Consider the following 20,243-nt stretch of genomic DNA (forward strand, 5'->3'; position numbering starts at 1 on the left):
TGGATTAGATAATATTATGAAGTGTTAGTTTCCTGATTTTGATAATTGTGTTATGGTTATATAAAAGAATGTCCTTTTTTTAGGAGATACACATTTAGAGGTAAAAGGTTTACTTCTATAATTTAACTGGTTCCAAAAATTTTTTCGGAGAGAGGAATGATAAAGCAGATGTTAGACTGTGGGTAAAGAGCATTTATGGGATTTCTTTCCAGCACAATTGCAACTTCTCTGTAAAACAGATTATTTTATAACTAATAAACTAAATGATAGTGTTTAAGGATGTATACACTTGTAGGTAACATCAAAAAACAAAAGCAGTTATTACTGTAAAATTAATAAAAAATAGCTGACTACATATTTTAACATTTAAACCTATGAGGAATTTATAGACTAAAAGCAATGGAAGAAATCACAAAAGTAAAATTGATAAATTTAGCTAGCTAAAACATGGAAACTTTTAAAGACATATAAAAAAAGACAGGTGACTGTTTTGTTACACATACAGGGTAAGTTACATATGTCATCTTAGTTTGATAAAATAGGGCAGTTGATAGTCTTTCTCCAGACTACTTTCCTTGGCTAATATAATGAATCTTATATTTATAAAGCTGTTTATAGTTTACAAATTACATTTATGAATAAACTTGGGTTTAGAAGGTAGGGGCTGCTTACCAAGCTCATACTCCCCTTACTGAAGTAAGAAATGGGGGAAGGCTCCCTCTGCTGGGAAAGCCACAAAACACACAACTGATTGGATGCCTAAACCTAGGGACTAGGGACTAATCAGATCCTCTCTCTTTTATGAAATTGAATTAAGGTTCACAGAGGCTGGACTGGAAAGATAAGTCACTTAACCAAAAAGGCAGTATGTATTCGGGCCATGTGCAATGTTAATAAGGAAACAGAAAAAAAAAAATTGTGCTGAGATTAAACATGAGCAGGGAAGAGACATATGTGTGTAAACTATGTATTTGCAGGGAGTGGGAGCATGGAGAAGGGCTTCAGTTCAGTTTAGTTGTTCAGTCGTGTCCGACTCTTTGCAGCCCCATGGACTGCAGCACGCCAGGCCTCCCGGTCCATCACCAACTCCTAGAGTCCACCCAAACCCATGTCCATTGAGTCAGTGATGCCATCCAATCATCTCATCCTGTGTTGTCCCCTTCCCCACTGCCCTCAATCTTTCCCAGTATCAGGGTCTTTTCAAATGAGTCAGCTCTTCGTATCAGGTGGCCAAAGTATTGGAGTTTCAGCATCAACATCAGTCCTTCCAATGAACACCCAGGACTGATCTCCTTTAGGATGGACTGGTTGGATCTTCTTGCAGTCCAAGGGATTCTCAAGAGTCTTCTCCAACAGCACAGTTCAGAAGCATCAATTCTTCGGTGCTCAGCTTTCTTTACAGTCCAACTCTCACATCCATACATGACTATTGGAAAAACCATAGACTTGACTAGATGGACCTTTGTTGTCTGCTTTTTAATATGCTGTCTAGGTTGGTCATAACTTTCCTTCCCAGGAGTAAGCATCTTTTAATTTCATAGCTGCAGTCACCATCTGCAGTGATTTTTGGAGCCCCCCAAAATAAAATCTGACACTGTTTCCACTCTTTCCCCATCTATTTGCCATGAAGTGATGGGACCAGATGCCATGATCTTAGTTTTCTGAATGTTGAGTTTTAAGTCAACTTTTTCACTCTCCTTAGGAAACAGGTAATCAGACTGCCTAGGCCCCGGATGACTTCCTGTTTGCAGCCCAGGTTCCCATAAAGTTTTTAAGAGCTACTGTTCACTTTGAGTAAACTTGTTTTATCTGATCAAATGTGGATGAGTTGTGATTCTTTGCAGCCTACCTGGAATGTGGTTCTGACATTTGAAACATTAAATGAAACAGGGCATGGAGTGTGCTGTGAGGTTTGTACGCTGACTTACTTACTTAGTCTCCACTGTAGGTGTCTGAAGTAGAGCTCTTGGTCTCCTTCACAACCCACAGACGCTTGGAATTAAGTTTTATTGGTCTTTCTACTTCATTTGATTTCTCTTTGGTGTCCTAGTATTTGTTTCTTTTTTCTATTTCTTTGTGATTATCAGTTATTTTGAGAATAAGTGTGAAATACCCATTAATCTCTCTCTGTTATTCTCAAGTGAGTGGGTGTATATAATAAATTGGCCCTTAGATAGTCCTCACTCTTGGAAAGTTCTTCCTCCAGGGAAAGACTTCTTTCATTTTATTTTCATCCCTGTTATTCCCCATGTACATTAACTCATACCTCAAAAACGGGCTTTTATTTATTGTCTTATTTAAATCTTTGTTATTCTTGGATACTGGGGTAGTATCATAGTAAGTCCAGGGGTCTTGCACGTAGTTCAGGGGTCAGCAGACGTTTTCTTTAAAGAGCCAGATAGTAAATGTTAGGCTTTTGGATCATGCAGTGCCTGTTACAGCTACCCAGGAAACAGCCCTAGACAATAGATAAACGAGCAGACGTGTCTGTGTTCCAGTGAAACTTCAGCTGTAAATGCAGGCTATAGGCCAGATTTAGCCTGAGAGGTATAATTTGTTAACATCTGGCCTAAATTTGATTTGAGAATTTGGTTTGGTATATTTATTACTTATTCATAAGTTGGTACACTTAATGTTCTAGGTCAGCATGTGTATTTCAGATGGAACAAAGGGGAAAAAAAAGTTCTACTGTACTTATATTTCATGGCTGTTAGGAGGTTGCTTTCATTCATGCACCAGATATTTATTTAGAGGCTACTCTGTGTTTGGCAGGCACTGAGAATACAAATAAAGAGTGATGAATTGGAGAGAAGGCACCTGCCATGTGAAATTTACATTTAAAAGTTAGATAAAGGGTATGAAATAAATAATACATTGTGATAATATTATATGCATTTTGGTGTGGGGAATTTGCCCCTTTGGAATTGGTGGTCAGGAAAGACTTTATGGCTGGAGAGAGTGATGATGTAAGATGAGTTTGGAGAGTTAATCAGGGGTTAGATCCTTTGGGACCTAAATAGGTCGTGACCAAGAATTTGATTCCTATGCTGAGGAAGCCATTATAAGGTAGTTTTTGCTTAAATTAAAAAACAACAACAAACTGGGATTAAATAAATTGGATTCGATGCCTTTAATCTGATACTCCCGCACCTACCCATTTAGATATTTGGTTCACAAGTCTCGTGTCCTGATGGTCTGCACATAGGGCTTGTGTGTGCCTGTTTTCAGTGACTCAGGTGTATATGTTCTAATTCTTGCTAAAAGATTTTTTAAAACCAAATTTTAAGATGGAATATACCACTTATATAAATGCCGGACTATCTGTATCTTTACATAAGGCATATGGATAGTGTTATTATTTCTTTAGGCATTATTAGTTTGTATAAATCCTTTATAGATAGGCCGTTACTGAGAAATACCTGTTAGAAATATTAGCATAGTCATGCTCATATAGTCAGGGTGAGTATAGGAAATTTTAATAATGTAGTTTTTTTTCCTAGTATTTAACTTAAGTCATGACACATATTTGAAGTATATTTTTTCTGATTGTGAGTTTTTAGGACAAACTAAGGCCCCCCAAACCCTTATTTTCTGTCCCCTTTAGGGCAAAATGATATGTTGCTGACAGAATTTGTGTAGATCCATGGTAACTCACTAGAGAGTTTCAGTGTTTCCTGTTCATAATTATTTCTGTTAATCTTTTCTTTCTGCTCCTCAAAAGTGGATATTATGCTCATGAATTTTTCAGTTCTTTAAGTCTCCTATTATTTGTTCCTGTATTTTATAGGTAGTATTGTTAATTGCTGTAATTGTATCTTAACAGAAGGAGGCAGTAATCCTCTCTCTACTGAGGAGAGAAGGGGCAAAAAAAAACCCCCAAAAACTGAACTCTAGTTGATATATGTAGATTGGTTTAATGTCAAAAGTTTCTGTAATTCCAGAACATCTTCCTGTATTTTCCTTATTTTGTATATTTGGACCTAGAGGTTATAGGTAGAGTCATGTCACATTGTTTATTCTTTGTATCTATTTTACAAAAATATTGGGGTTGTCTGAATAAAGGTCAGTATCCATTGCAGCAGGTTTCTTTATTTTGTTGTCCTTGAGGGGATTATAAAACTATAACATGTCATATCTCTTTGCCTGATGCAATACTGTTTTCTTAACTCTTTTATATGTGAGTAATTGAGAATTAGTATTTGATTTATTAGTATTGATTAGTATTAGTATTTTTGATTTTAAGAATTGTTAAGTTGCTTGCACTGCATGTATTTATTACGTGATTTACGTGCAGTGCTGCATATCTTTCATCTGCCCTTCTAGCCCTAGTTTTTAACCCTGTTATGTCTTCCAAGCACCTGGTTTGTTGGGGTACACAAGTGGGTTTTCTTGTCTCCTCGAAAGGTTTAACTGATGGAGAACATTGTTAGCAGATCAAAGAAAGGAAGAAGGGAAAGGTTAGGATATTTACTTTCTTAACTTCTTTAGTGTGGGATTTCTGTAGCCTGGCTGCCTCTTCATTGAAGGTCAAAACTCCCATCAAGTTAAGGTTGTGACCACTTCCTCTCCTCCTCCCTTTGCTGCCAGTAGGTGGTGATAGGCAGGCCCTGCTGTTGATAACGGAGAAGGCAATGGCACCCCACTCCAGTACTCTTGCCTGGAAACTCCCATGGGTAGAGGGGCCTGGTGGGCTGCCGTCTATGGGGTCGCACAGAGTCGGACATGACTGAAGCAACTTAGCAGCAGCAGCTGTTGGTAATAACCCTGGGACACTATACTCTCACTGGTGATTTCCTGACAGCCTGCCTCGGCTTTAAACAGTCTCTGTTGCAGTTCTCAGATTACCCAAATTGAGTGTGTCATCTGTTTCCTAAGGCCGACCCTGACTGATAAATATACGTTTTTATATTCTAGATTCTTTCAGTGTTTATCATGATTGCGGTTCTAAAGTGGATTAGCAGTAGAATAAGGGAGAAAATTATTCTGACAGTTTCACGAATTTATTCCGTTGGTTGATTTGTGATTTTATGTTTAATTCTTCCATAAGGTCTGGTTTTAAGTATTATCAACCTGGCTACTGAACCCTTAGTATGGCACAACCCATTGTTTCAGCATTATGGGGAATTCAAAAGTAGATGAGACACATAGTAATCCTAATACAGGGCAGTTTGTGGTAAGTTTCTTGTGAGAGGTACAAAGTGTTCTAGAAGTTCAGAGAGGGTGATTGTTCCATGAAGACCACTTTGATTCTGTCTGCAGCAGGAATGAGAGACCCACAGTTTGCTGCGTTTCTGGTCAGACCTCTGCTTTCCAATCCTTGCTTACTTTGTCACCCCATAACACTCCACTGCAAACCACATAAGAGACTAGACACCAAAATAATAATAGCTAATGCCATTTAAAATCCACTTATATATACCTGTTCTGAGTGGAAAACATATTAACTCATTTAACTCTTCCAGCATCTCAATGAAGCAGGTTCTCTACCCACCCGAGTTGGTATTCACATTAAGGCAGTCTGGTTTCCTCAACTAGGCTCATAACTGCCACACCTACCATATTATTCTGTAATTAAAACTAATTATCCATCTCCCCAAAGAGATCATCAAAACGAATTTCATCATGTATGAAGCCTTTTAAATGATGGCTTTCATGTGTCCTCCTTGTCCTCAGTGATGTTTCAAGGCCCCCAGCCCCATGTTGTTGTCAGTAGAATTTATCACATGCTCTGTCATACCAGTCAGCCCCTCTCATTCAGTATATGTTTTAATATTTCACATGATAAGTATTTTTTTCCTACTAATCATTTCTGGCAGTCCCAGTGTCCACATAAGATACCTCAGCCTCCTGAATTCTTTGGCTATTTATGTCCAGAATCCTTTGTTGTAGTTTAGATATCAGTAACTGTATTCTTAGATTTCAAGTGTAAGTGTCCTATTTTCTGACCACCACTGCTCCTCTCTTCCCAGCTCATGCCCTCTAATTTCTGACTCCAACAGTTCTGGGATAACCATTAAGACCTCCAGTCCACTGATGCTAAATTTCTTTGTTGTGCATCATTCTTACCATGTTTGTTTTTCTTAACCTAGCTTTGATTCCATGGTCTGTAGGTCTATTGTTATAACCACTCCCTTAACACCTGTTGTATTTTACCTGATTAAAGCCAGCCCTCTACCTACTTTGTACCTAAACAGCCAGATGAGCCTGGAGGAAAACATAAAACTGTTTTGACTAATTTCGCTTTAAATACCTGTACCTTAAAACCTTAGTGCTGGGGTACTCTTTCTGCCCCCTTCTGATGCCTATGTCAGAAGCTTTCTCTATCTCCTTTATACTTTAATAAAACTTTATTACACAAAAGCTCTGAGCGATCAAGCCTCGTCTCTGGCCCCGGATTGAATTCTTCTCCTCCGGGGGCCAAGAATCCCGGTGTATTCACGTGATTCAACAACAACCTTTGAAGCCTAAATAAGTGGCCACCTCCGCCCGCTTGTGTCAGGGCAGAAATTAGACACTGAAGAGGCTTGCAAACAGAGGAAGCCAAAATTAACAAAGAAGAGGGAACTGCTCTGGAAGTTACAGGTGCAACGGATTAAAACCCCGGAGTTAGTACTGACTACATTGGAAGGGGCCTAAACACCTAAAGAAGTATAAGTGTGAACAAGGAACTATCTGAAACTGAACTGACCCCACACTGCCCTCAACATCTCCAGAAATCTCCTAGATATATTTTATTATTATCCATTTTTAATTTTTCAATTTTTAAAATTTTTAAAGTTCTTTATTACTCCTTTAATTTTCATTTTTGTAACCTATCACCTTGCAAAAAAACACACCCTATTTCTAAAGCGAATTTCATAAATACATTTTTTATCATTTTTGTGATTTTTTTAATATTGTATTTTTGAGAGTCTAACATCTACTCTAGATTTTTAATCTTTGCCTTTTGATTTTTGTCATCAATTTTGTACCTTTAAGAATCCAATATTCAGTACCCATTTTTACTTAGCAGTGTGATTACTGGCTTGATTGCCTTCTTCCCCTTTTGATTATCCTTTTTCTCCCCCAGGTCACCTCTATCTCCTCCCTACCCCTTCTCTTCTCTACCCAACTCTGTGAATCTTTTTGGGCGTTCTGGGCTGTGGAGAACACTTAGGTAACTGATTATTGGCTAGACTGGTCTCTCTCCTTTTAACTCCCCTCTCTCCTCCTGGCCACCTCTTTCTCCTGCCTCCCTCTTCTCTTCTCTATGTAACTCCATGAACCTCTCTCAGTGTTCCAGACTCTGGAGAGCACATAGGAAATTGATTACTGGCTAGATTGCTCTCTCCTCTTTTGATTCCCCCTCTTCTCTTTCTGGTCACTTCTATCTACCTCCTCCCTCTTCTCTTCTCCATGTAACTCTGTGAACCTCTCTGGGTGTTCCTCACTATGGAGAAAAAAAAAAAAAAAAAAAAAAAAACAACCTTAGTGCTGTCTGATAGTTGTAGTTTATTCACTCTCTCATTTTTCCTTCAACTCAGAAACCCTCTCTTTTCAGTTGATGGTGTTCATTATTTTACTCTTTAAAAAAAAAAAAGCCAAAACAAACATGGACAAAAGAGAACTTTGTGTGCAGCGTTTTGATTCCTGGGTGGCTCAGATGGTAAAGCGTCTGCTTGCAATGTGGGAGACCCGGGTTCGATCCCTGGATTGGGAAGATCCTCTGGAGAAGGAAATGGCAACCTATTCCAGTACTCTTGCCTAGAAAATTCCATGGATGGAGGAGCCTGGTGGGCTACAGTCCATGGGGTCACAAAGAGTTGGACACGACTGAGCAACTTCACGATAGGTTCACGATCAGAAGATCTACAAACCTGAAATAGCAGTTTCCAGGAGAATGATAGGAGCAGAAGCCACTTTTTCAGGGATTAAAATGTGAATGGATCAAAAGGAGGTAGGACTGTGACATTTTCCCAGTTGTATCTCTGGAATACTGTCTTTGTTTCATGAATCTTGCCCAGGAAAAGATTTAATGGCTAAGTAAATTTGAGAAATGCTGAAAACTATATATAGTATTCGTATGGAAGGAAGTTTCCATCTGCTGGCCTAGATTTTACTAAAGGCTTGTTTTTCAAACTTTGGCCTATTTCACAATCACTGGAAGGGCTTGCTAAGACACAGATTGCTGCATACCACCTCTAGAGGTTCTGATTTCACAGGTCTTGGGTGGCTCCTAAAAATTTGCATTTATAAGTTTTTAGGTGATGCTGATGCTGCCAAGTCCAAGAGATTGGAGGATCCCATTTTGAGAGTCACTTCACTTGAATAAGAAATCAACTGCCATGAGTGGCAGGTATAGCTAGAATTTTGAGCAATACAGGAAATAGCCTTTGCAGGGTAGCAGAGTCAGAAATAAGAGCTGACTAACAACATCATCAGTGTCAAGGGATTCCCTGGTGGCTCAGATGGTTAAGAGTCTGCCTGCAATGCGGGAGGCCCAGGTTCATTCCCTGGGTCCAGAAGATCCCCTGGAAAAGGAAATGGTAACCCACTCCTGTTTTCTTACCTGGAAAATCCAGTGGATGGAGGAGCCTGTCTGAACTGCAAGGAGTTGGACACGACTGAGTGACTACACACAACAACATCATGGAGCTTTGATAGTAAGATAGCATGAATTTGTGGTGGACCGAGGCAGTGAGTTTTCATGATTTTGCCTACCAGTTTGACCTGTCAGGGAGAAAGAACAGACCCTCCGGCAGTTAGTATGAAATTTTGAGTGACTTGTGCATGCGTGCGTGCTAAGTCACTTTAGTTGTGTCCTACTCTTTGCGACCCTATGGACTACAGCCCGCCAGGCTCCTCTGTCCATGGTTTTCCCCAGGCAGGAATACTGGAGTGGGTTGCCATACCCTCCTTCAGGGGATCTTCCTGGCCCAGGTATCAACCTCTCATCTCTTATGTCTCCTGCATTGGCAGGCTGATTCTTTACCACTGTTGCCACCTGGGAAGCCCTGAGTGACAGGCTGCTAATTCAGGTATCTATAGAACTTGTCATCAGGCACTCTATCTTTGCTCTGTGTTACCATGTTGAGTGCCAAGACAGTAACTATATGATCTGTCTTTAACCCATCTCCTTTTTGTTTGTATTTGTATTATTTGCTATTCATTAATTGTTTTTAGTTTAAAAAACTGTATGCGTTAGTTAATAGGGGTTTTGGAATACAAAGACTAAATGTCATAAATTATCCTAAGCTAATGCTTTCAATTGCAGTTTAATAAGTCTTTGAGCAAATGTCTTGTTTTCTCACTTGGAAATTTTTTAAATAAAAGAATTAGGAGCTACCAGTTATTTCTTTATAAATGTAATTTTAAAGCCATAGAATTTAAAAGTTTAAAATTACATTTTGGGAGAATCATTATAGGTTTCTTGTTGAGAAGAGTCTCGTGTGGACTTTTTAAAAAGTATTAATTTTTTTGGTGTATACTTGACTTACAACACTGTGTTAGTTTCATGTGTACAGTAAAATGATTCTATACACACACATACGTATTTTTCTTTTCTTGGATTCTTTTCTCACATAGATTGTCACAGAATATTGAGTAGAGTTCCCTGTGCTATACAGTAGATCCTTGTTGGTTATCGTGTATATAGTAGTGTGTGTGTCTTCATCCCAAGCTCCTGATTTTTTCCCCCTTCCCCTACAATTTCCCCTTTGGTAACCATAAATTTGTTTTCAGTATCTGTAAGTCTGTTTCTGTTTTGTGAATAAATTCATTTATATCTTTTTTTTAAAATTAGATTCTACATATGAGTGATATCGTATAATATTTGTCTTTCTCTGACTTACCTCACTTAGTATGATAATTTCTAGGTCCATTGATATTGCTGCAAACGGCATTATTTCATTCTTTGTGTGGCTGAATAGTGTCCCATTTTATACATATGCACCACATCTTCATCCATTCCTCTGCTGATGGACATTGAAGTTGTTTCCATGTCTTCGCTATTGTAAACACTGCTGCAGTGAACATTGGGGTGCAGGTACCCTTTTGGATCTTTTTTTTTTTTTAAGTAGCTAAGTATTTATTAGAGAAGCTGGTCCTCTAATAGAGTTTATATAGTACTTGTGGCGTAAGTTGCGTTACCATTCCTGAGTGTTTGCGCTTCTTGGGCTTTTCCACTGAAATGTTTTTATAATAGACTACCTTTGTGTTTGTTGTACTGCCTTAAGTAATGACTTTATAGTATTTGTATTGAGCCCAGAGTAGTAAGGAACCACAAGAAATGCTGTTCTGAAACATGCTTGGGGTACATGGTAGGAGAGGAGAAGGGTGACTGCTTTTTTCCTGTCTTTGTTTCTCCTGCATCTACTTCAGTGAGCATGCAGGTAAGCTAGAGAAGGATACTGCTTTTCCATCTCTGATTTCTCAAAATTTTGTCAAGCTTTGGAAGTTATATACTGTGTTCTTTTCACAGTGTTGTTCTTTAAAGTAATATAATTTTGGAAACTTGTGGACTTGTTTTTTAGAGCTTTACTGAGGAATAAGTAATTATAATAAATTGTATATATTTAAAATGTACAATTTAATGAGCTTTGACATATGTGAACCATCATTATAGTAACATGATAACATACATTTTCATCATCCCCAAGAATACTGTTGTGCTCCTTCGTAGTGCATCCCCTGATCTGCATTCTGTCACCATAGATAAGTTTACATTTCCTCAAATTTTAAATGAATGGAATTACATAATACGTATACTATGCAGGTATACATACTATGTATACTTTGTTGTAGGGGGTTCTGATGTCTCTCAATCAGCATAATTGAGGGTTTATTCACGTAGTTTCTTGTGTCAATAATTTGTTCATTTTTATTGCCAAATAAAGTATCTATATTGCCAAATATTCAAGTATCTAACTTGAATATTCGAAAATTATTAATTCACTTACCTGTTAATGGATATTGGGGTTGTTTTCTGTTTGGAGTTAATGAAGCTTCTATGAACATTTGTGTACAAATCTGAGCATGGACATGTACCTTTATGATTCTTGAGTTAAGTACTTACTTAAAAATGGGACGGTTGGGTTGCATGGTAGATATATGTTTAACTTTTAAGAAACTGCCAACTATCTTCCAAACTGATTGTACCATTTTTACATTCTTGAGAGTTCTAGTTGTTCCACATTCTCACCAGCATATGATATGGCCAGTCATTTTTTATTTTTTTGGCTAGAACCTTTGTTATTTCAGAAATAAGCATTCTGTGTAGCTTGAGGTGGGTAGAGTAGTTATTTCTGGATTATTGTAATAAATACTTGTCAAAACACCAACTATTTCAATAATAATACACTTATTTATAAGAACGTCCAGAAATAACTCTTCTGTATCAAAAAACTTACTGGCACAAGAGAGTTAAACAATGGTCTTTAGAGGAGAAAAGGAAAATTCTTCTAGGGGAAGCTTCATAAAGCACTTTCTCCATTACTTTTTTTTTTTTTTGGTGTGGGTCCTGGGGATCAAACGCAGGAACTTATGCTCCATTACATTTCTGATTGATATAGTTCATGAAAAAAGCCTCGCTTTGTCTTGGTTTAGTCTTTTTGTTTGGCCATTCTGGTGGTTTGTATGGGTGTCTGTGTAGTGGGGCTCAGTATTATTTTAATTTACATTTTCTACATGGCCTGTGATCTTGGGCTGCTTATTTGCCATCTGTATATCTTCTCTGATGAAGTGTCTGTTCAAATTTTCTATCCACTCTTCAACATATTGTAACTTCCTTTTATCAGTTGGTGGCTTGCCTTATCTGAAGAGCAACAGTTTTAAATTTTGATGAAGCACACCGTATCAACTTTTTCTGTACAATTCTCTTTATACTTTGTATCCTATTTGAGTACTGCATCATTTTGTTTCTTTGATTTTTACTAAAAAGTTAGATAATCTCTCTCATTTTTTAGCCATTAGGGGGAAAAAAGTAGAGGAGGCAGTTATAAAGCTAGTCATAGCTGCCTTGTATTTTTCTTATATTATACTTTAAAAGCAAATTGTGTATGATTATAGTACTTTTTATTTGTTTTTTGGTTGATTTTTAAACCTGTCAAGGATTTAAGAGATTGATTGATTGATTAATTTGATTAATCAATTAATTAAGAGATTAATTTGATCAAATTCCTTTGTTTTATGGGGTGAAGGAACTGAGGTTCATAAAGGTTACATGACTTTGCTAATGGTTTACAGTTTATGATTATTCTAAGATCAAACAGTCTGAGGTCCTCTTAGATCCCGTTTCACTATTTATTTCCCTTTGAGGAGCTGGTCTTTGTGATGCTGTTGATAAGACTTTATTGCATGCTATAACATTAAAATAAATTTAGTTCCTTCATTTGTTGCTTCTTCATTGCTCATTGTGATTAATATCCTATTGAAAGCAATATTATTAAAATTAAAGTAGGTTAGCTTTCTGAATGAATCTTAATTATCTCTTAAAATTTCATTAAGATGTTGAATTTAACACTTTTGTTTTTGTAATTCTTTCCAAAGGTCTGTAAACAGATTTGGCTAGGATTATTTGATGATAGATCTTCAGCAATTCCAGACTTCAGGGATCCACAAAAAGTGAAAGAGTTCCTACAAGAAAAATATGAAAAGAAAAGATGGTGAGTGAATAGTTTCTATTTAGAGCAAAGGCTCCCCAGATTGCATTAATTATGGGTAAGATTAGTATAACAGGAAGGAAGGAAATAAGTAGGTAGACAGGAAATAAGGAAGTAGGTAGATACTCATTATACTTTGGCTTTTATTGGATTTGATTTCCAATAAAATGGAAATCATTCTGCTTTGTCCTAACTCATCTGTGCCTGGCAGTAGCCACCAGGCCTCTTACCTTTTTTTGGGAAGTCGGGGATTCTTCCTTCTAGACCTTTACTACCCCTGTTAGCTTCTCTAGACATTATAGTCATGTAAAACCTCCTTTCTTAAAAATCTTCCTTCGTTTAGCATGTGTTTCTTTAGTTTCTTTAATATAGTAAGCACTGTGCTAAAGCACTCATGAAGCAGTCTATTCACTTAATTGCAGGTTACAATAATTCTTTGCTCAAAATATCCCTCTTTGCTCAAACTACCCACCCAAGAAGTCGTTTTTCTACCTTGTTAAGAAGGAAGTGTTTATACTTTTTAAACTAAATCTGTCAGATGTTAATTTTTGAAAAGGAGTTAAAACAGATGTACGTGTGGCTAGTGAAGCGTTTTAAAGCAGAGCAAGGGTATATTCATAGAACTAATGTTCAGCTACTTTGAGCTCTTCATTTTAGCTGTATGAGAACAATTTAAGTCAGCTTACTAAGACTCATTAGTGATGAATTCTTGGTTATTTCTTTAGTGTGTGTATTTTAGTTTCAGTAGTGTGTATTTTCCGTCTTGAGAGGTTAAAAAGATGAGAGAGAATCATAAATAGAGGGATAATGAAGAAGTAATGGCCTCTTGTTTGCCAGAGGAACTGTATTTTAACCCAGAGAATATCTTCAAAAAACTGTTCTAGTTGAGGGAATACTTGCTGTGGTTATGAGTGCGATATCTCCACCTCCACTGGATGAGCATAGTAGAAAGAAGTGGCTCTAATTTGTATTTTCTGTGAACTTTGTATTCTTACTGTTCTCTGGAGGAAACTAATTTTTGTCAGGGCCATATTCAGCATTACTAGAAACATTAGGTATGAATATAGAAGAAAAAATAACAGCAAGATTTTAGTTCAGGAAAGAAAAAGAAAAAAACTTGGAAGATGAGGTGATAGTAAAAACATAGTGCCATAAATAATTCTCTTAAAATGAGGTATAAAATTATCTTTTTATCATTTTAGTTCTAAATTTCCCAGACCTTTTATCCTGTAGTTAAGACCTTTCTCCTTGATAGCCTTGTCCTAATTTTTCGTTTTCCCAAGTTTCACTTTTACCAGCTCAGAGTTAGTTTGAATAGAACTTAGCTGGGTTTTCAAATGCTTTAGCTTCAGCTGATAAGAGGAAAGCGTGTGTGAATAAGAGTTGATAGAATTAAAACCTGAAGTCCCCTATCCCTGCATTAGTGATAATAGCCACAAAATAAAATAATAAAAATTATTTATTCGGACCATAACCAAATAATTGTAAACCTCAAATAATTATTATAATTTGTGTTATCTTTTCTGTCCTGAGAAACAGAATAGTAATAAGAGTAAGACAAATACAAACTTCAGTTGGTGGGTAGGGGAGAGGGAGTGACAGTATTCAGGTAGGCTGGGACTTTTGCATTTTAAACTCATGTTCCTGCACACCTGTGACATGTACATAGTGGGTGGTGCAGTGGGTTTGTAATGCGACATAAGTGAAAGCGAAGTCACTCAGTCGTGTCCAACTCTCTGTGACCCCATGGACGGAGGAGCCTACTAGGCTCCATGGTATTTTCCAGGCAAGAGTACTGGAATGGGTTGCCATTTCCTTCTCTGCGACATAAGCATTATCCAAATGCAGTCTCCCTAAAAACCCTCACTGTGGGCAGCTACACTTAAGACATTGAGGCTGGTGCTGTCATCTAAAGGGTTTTTGAAATTATTCTGTTAACAAGTTTTTGAGCTCATTTCCTATGCTGTACATGTTTAGTTAGCTTTTGTACTTGTAACTACATAAGCCTTTGAGCCAAAGATTCTTACCTGATTTTATGCTTTAAAAAGGCTTGGCTATTCTCAGAAATTGGCATCACTACTGATAAGCCAAACTATTGGAAAATGTAACTTCCTGTTTTCATCTCTTCCATATACTGAAAAAACTGAAGTTTTATTGTTTGTGATTGTTTTATAATTTGATAATAGCCAAAACTTGTGTACCAGAACACTGTATAAGTACTTTGTAAATGTTAATTTGTTTATACCTCGTAGTAACCATATTTTAGTGTTTTAGAAGAAAATTCGGAGGCACAGAGTGCTGAAGTTATTTGCCCTGGGTTTCACATCTGTTGAGTGATGGAGCTAGGATTTGAACTCTGATTCTGGAGCATAGACAGAGGACCCTGGCGGGCTACAGTCCATGGGGTCGCAAAGAGTCAGACACAACTGAGCACACACTCACACACATGTGGAACACAGTAGAAAAACTCTGCTTTTCTGCTTCTCCCATCTGTGTGATATGGGGAAGGGGGGGTAGTTAGAACCAAACCCAGAAATTCTGTGAGCAAGAGCTTTCAAAGAATGCCAGCCCTGGAGACAGCACTGCCAATATATGGGCATTGTATTCTCACTTCCCCTCTCTCTTTCCTTTATTCCTTTCACCCCATGAATACTTACATGATTGGAGTCAAACCTAAAAGACCTGTAAAGTCTTATGAACATCTTTCCATGTCAAGACAGAGCAGCTGTGTATTATATAGATACTAGCATAACCCTTTCAAGCATTTTTCTCCTGATGAATTTTGGTTTATTGCTGTTTTTTTGAAATTTTAAAGAGTGCTGTGGTAACATACATTTATTTACACTTAACCCAATTATTGCCTAAGGATAGGTTACTGGAAATGGTACTTCTGGGGCACAGAGTATTTTAATATAGAGTAACAAAATTTGTAAAGTTTATACTCAGACCAAATGCGTGTCATTTTAATTTACATTTTTTATTAGGTTAAAAATATTTTCATTTCTGTGTCTCTCTTGGTGAATTGCTTCTGTCCATTTAAAAATTGAGTAGTTAATCTTATTCTTATAGATTTGTAATAGACCTTTATATTTCGGGCTATTAACTGTAACATAATAAATATTTTTCCTTCCTTTTGCTCAGTTTTCAAATGTTATTTATGATTTTACAGTACTTGATGAACTACAAGTCTTTTTTAAAAAAGCAGTTAATATTGTTATCTTAGAAAAACTGTAAGTAAATAATTGAAGCAAGTTTTGTGGTTGCTGTTTTATTACCTTTTCTCTGAATATTTTAATTAAGTGTACTCTTATGGTATCAATTCTTAGAGGGTTTTCAAATAAGATTAATATCGAAGCAGTCTTGTACAGAATTATAGAGTTAAGCTTTTTGAGCTTAGTATTCCCTACCTCTTCCTTAGTTAACTGCCTCTTCAACTTTTCATATGTTTTAGGTATGTCCCACCAGAACAAGCCAAAGTGGTGGCGTCAGTCCATGCATCTATTTCAGGGTCCTCTGCCAGTAGCACGAGCAGCACACCTGAGGTCAAACCACTGAAATCTCTTTTAGGAGATTCAGCACCAGCACTGCACTTAAATAAGGGCACACCTAGTCAGGTGAGTCATTTTTAAGTCTTTGTAGAAGCTTCTACGTGAGGAGGATTGAGTACAATGAATTTGGGAATTAAGACAGTTGCATAATGCTACTGGTATACCAGTAGCATTATGTCCTAATGGTTTATAATACCTTAAAAGATACTTGGTTAAGTGGTTGCAGTGTGTCTATTTTTGTGGGTTTTGCTATTGCGAATATGAGTTTGTAAAGGTATTCAGGAGCATTGTCATAGATGTAACATATAGTGGTAAAACATGAATCTGTGGTGACCATCAGAGTTATTTAGAACAGTATAGCCTTTGTGATATACTTTTACAGGAAAGGATTTTTCAAGCACAGAATTTTTTCCCCATCCTGATGGTGAAACATGTTTATCATTGAAATGTAGGTAGCTTTGCATTACAAAACTTATTCTAAAAAACTGAGTAGACTGAAGTCTTTTCAGCAGTTGGTGTCTAGAGTTTATGCTTCTATACTTCATGACAGTCAGATGAGTTATGACAAATCTGTTACTGTGTGGCATTACGTCTGTCTTACATAAGAATGATTCTGAAGCATGTTATTATTTGAATTAAATTCCGCCCTTTTAAAAAATGCATATACTAGGGCAGCTAGATAAATTGCTCCATTTTCACCAAAGCTTTGAGTAAAAAATGAAGAGAAGGGTAAAGTCAGTATATTATAACTCTTCCCTTGGATAAAAGATTTGTTCTGTGGAAGCCTTATCATCATACTCTGTTAGCAACAAGTCTGTTTTGTGTCTTGAGGTGTAACAACTTCTGTAATTATACTTCATTGCTTTTGACTCTGTACTTAAAAGATAATTATGGGCATAGATGTTGAAAATTTGTGCTTTTCAGAAAACATGGCTCAGACGGTGAAAGTGTCTGCCTGCAATGCGGCAGACGCGGCTTCGATCCCTGGGTTGGGAAGACCCCCTGGAGAAGGAAATGGCAACCCACTCCAGTACTCTTGCCTGGAAAATCCCATGGACAAAGGAGCCTGGTAGGCTACAGTCCATGGGATCGCAAAGAGGCGGACACGACTGAGCTACTTCACTTTACCTTTTTTTATTCAAAACTCTACAGGTAGATTATATAATCTTTGAACTGTTTTAAGCTTGGTGAATTGGAAGTAGTTTTATAAACGTTTAGCAAATCTAACTGGAAGCTCTTTGTAGTTAATATGTGGTTTATAGTCCCCTGTTGTAGGTCGCTCCCAAGGGCAGCAGCAGGAAAAGAAGCAGTTTGACCTTTTAAGTGATCTTGGCTCAGACATCTTTGCTGCTCCAGCACCTCAGTCAACAGCTACAGCCAATTTTGCTAACTTTGCACATTTCAACAGTCACGCAGGTAAGTGTTTTTTCCTAGCAGTTTTTTCCAGTGTTTGAATAATCATCAAATTAAATGTGGAGCACTAAATTAAGAATTCATTTGGTCATTTTGAAGCAGTTTTATTTGATAATTTGAGACATATTTTTGCATGTATGTATTTCACTGTTTTATAAATATGACAAAAGCCAGTACTTACTGAATTGGTTTCCTATTTGTATTTTGGGACTTACTTTACCTTCTTTTTACTCACCTGTGAAATTGTGATGCTCTCTGCCCTTTTTTTCCTTTCAGTTTCATGTCCTGGCTTATAGTTGGATAATAATGGTACAAATTATTTTATATATATGTATCAAAAAATACGCTGTTTGAGATAATTTGGAAAATTATAGAAAACCTTCAGCCACATTTCTATCAAGCATTAAAGGAATTTTTGTTTTAAATATCAATAAAAACATTTTCTAAGACTATGCTACAGAAGGAAGTTGTGGTGTGATTTATGTATGTTTGTGTCTGTATGTGTTGACTTTAAAAAGAGATCCTAGGATGAAGATTTCTCTCAAGAGAGATTATACTGAGAAGGGTAAGAAATCAGGAAGCTTAAGTTGTTGGGACTGTGGTACATTTTCCATTTCTTATATTAGCCAAGTAGCAGAAGTCCAGGAGACTGAAAATAATCTTTCCTCTTCATCCTCCAGGCGGGAAGCCAGTTGTTCTTCTCTGAGCAGACAGGAGCTCCAGCTCTCTGTTCTCACCTCTTGCTTTTTGAATGATGGTTGAAAGGGTTGGTGGAAGAATCAATGAATAGAGAGTGAAGCTTCTGTAATTTATAAATATTTTACTTATCTCAATTTTAGGCTTATTGAGATATAATTTGAAATGATAGATAAGTAGCTGCCAAACTCTTAGAAATTTTCAACTTATTTCATGTTTTGTGTGTGTGTGTGTGTGTTTGGTCTCTGAATGCAATTTGTGAATATTTGCAGGTCAGGGGATTAATGTTACACTTCTCTATGTAGCCATATTAGCAAAAAAATAGACAAGTCAATGTACTCCACAGACTGCTTTATACCATGATTACCCTTATATTTTCAATAACTCCCTTAAAATGCTTTTTGAAAATAATTGTCATTATTTAATTGTAATATATAAATGTTAAAAAAAATAGCAATGTATGATTTTATCAGATTGATTGAAGATATTAAATATTGTTTGTCTCTTTTCCACATATGACAGAAATATAGTAGAGGACAGATATGTCTGTGAGGAAGTAGTTTAATAGGTCAGGTTGCCTGAGAGTAATAATTTTTTAGCCTAAAGTTCTTTTGTTTTTACAAAGGACCACTCAGATTACTCTTTCCCTACTTCATTTGATTCCAGGAGTGTAAAAAATATATATGGATATTGTAAGAAAAAGCTAATAAAATTAGTTATTTATTTTCCCTTCTAGTATAGTTGATGCCATCTTTTACTTTTTACCTTACGTAGTTTTTAAGTGTAAGCCAATGTCTTGGTTCAATCTGAAATATCTTTTCCCAGAACCTTTGTAAGCACTCTGAATTTTTACTTTTTCATATATGGTTTGCAGATTTAAATTCATTGATAGCTGAATTCTTGCCCTGAAATTCTCATGTCAAAAAAAAATAATTGGGTGAAAACTTTCTCCTGAACAAATTGATGTGATCTCCTGAACAAATTGATGTGACAAATGGAACCTTTAATGGCAAACAGTAATTATTCAGATAAGCCAATCTGGCTAGCATTATTTTATAGGAAATCCTGTTCTTTTACAGACAGTTTAGTCGCTTAAAAACCAGAAGTCTTTACCCTTCTTCGTTTGAACATTCTGGCTGAGTTAGCGTGTGTGGATGTGTGTCGATGATGGGGTCGGTATTATGTTCAGAAAAAGTCATCTTCTACAGAAATATACATGGCAGTTAGAAACATAATTTACTATGGAATGTAATAGTTATCTTACCTGGTAATAAACATATCACAAAAACTGTAAACTGTCATTGATTATTGTCACATCTTATACGAGGGATGTCAAACTCAATCGCCTTGCCACCCAGTTAACACAGATGAGTGGTGTAGTGCACTGTGGAAGGGACCACAGTGCCCCTTTCAGAGGCAGATGTTCTGTAATCTCCTGTTGCCACATGGAAATGCGGGCTCAGGGTTCCTAATATATTGATTCTTTTAAGAGAAGCAAGAAATCTTGTTGAAATGCTCTCTTTAAATGTTAGGAATTGATGAAAATAATCTAAAATATTGTATAGATGAAATGAAGTCTGTTATCTGGATTTGATGAGAGTTGCTGGCTGCTATCCTGTGGTCTCTACATTTTTATTTTTTTTTTCCTTTTACATGAGTATGTATTGCTCACTGAAGTGTAAAGACAGCTCTGGGCAAGATTCAGGCTCGTTGACTTAGTACCTTAAATTCTAAACTAAGTTGACCCTTTCGTACTTTTTGAATAAGAGTATATAAAAAGCATTCTTTAGTATTTTGTCACATTCTTTTTAGTCTGGATTTCTTTGTGTAGAAGTTGTTTGAGGTTCTAGATAGTAGTTTTTGTTTATTGTATTATCAGTGTTTAATTCCAAAGTTGTGTTTATCAGAGTTTCATTCCATAACGCTTATAATTTTTAAAATGTACTGT

The 20,243-nt window shown here is 36.7% G+C and overlaps 1 protein-coding gene across 7 annotated transcripts in view; it reads left to right on the top strand.

Annotated features, from left to right (window-relative positions):
- AGFG1 (ArfGAP with FG repeats 1) overlaps nt 1-20,243 on the top strand; it is a 77,658-nt gene that overhangs the window by 37,071 nt on the left and 20,344 nt on the right. For all 7 annotated transcript variants that reach the window (XM_055573657.1, XM_055573651.1, XM_055573655.1 and 4 more), the window contains exons 3-5: nt 12,526-12,641; nt 16,090-16,252; nt 17,449-17,602. In XM_055573657.1, the coding sequence (XP_055429632.1) occupies nt 12,526-12,641; nt 16,090-16,252; nt 17,449-17,602 (433 nt within the window). The remainder of the gene's footprint in view (nt 1-12,525; nt 12,642-16,089; nt 16,253-17,448; nt 17,603-20,243) is intronic.

Source organism: Bubalus kerabau, chromosome 3 (assembly GCF_029407905.1).
Source record: "Bubalus kerabau isolate K-KA32 ecotype Philippines breed swamp buffalo chromosome 3, PCC_UOA_SB_1v2, whole genome shotgun sequence".
Classification (NCBI taxonomy): domain Eukaryota; kingdom Metazoa; phylum Chordata; class Mammalia; order Artiodactyla; family Bovidae; genus Bubalus; species Bubalus kerabau.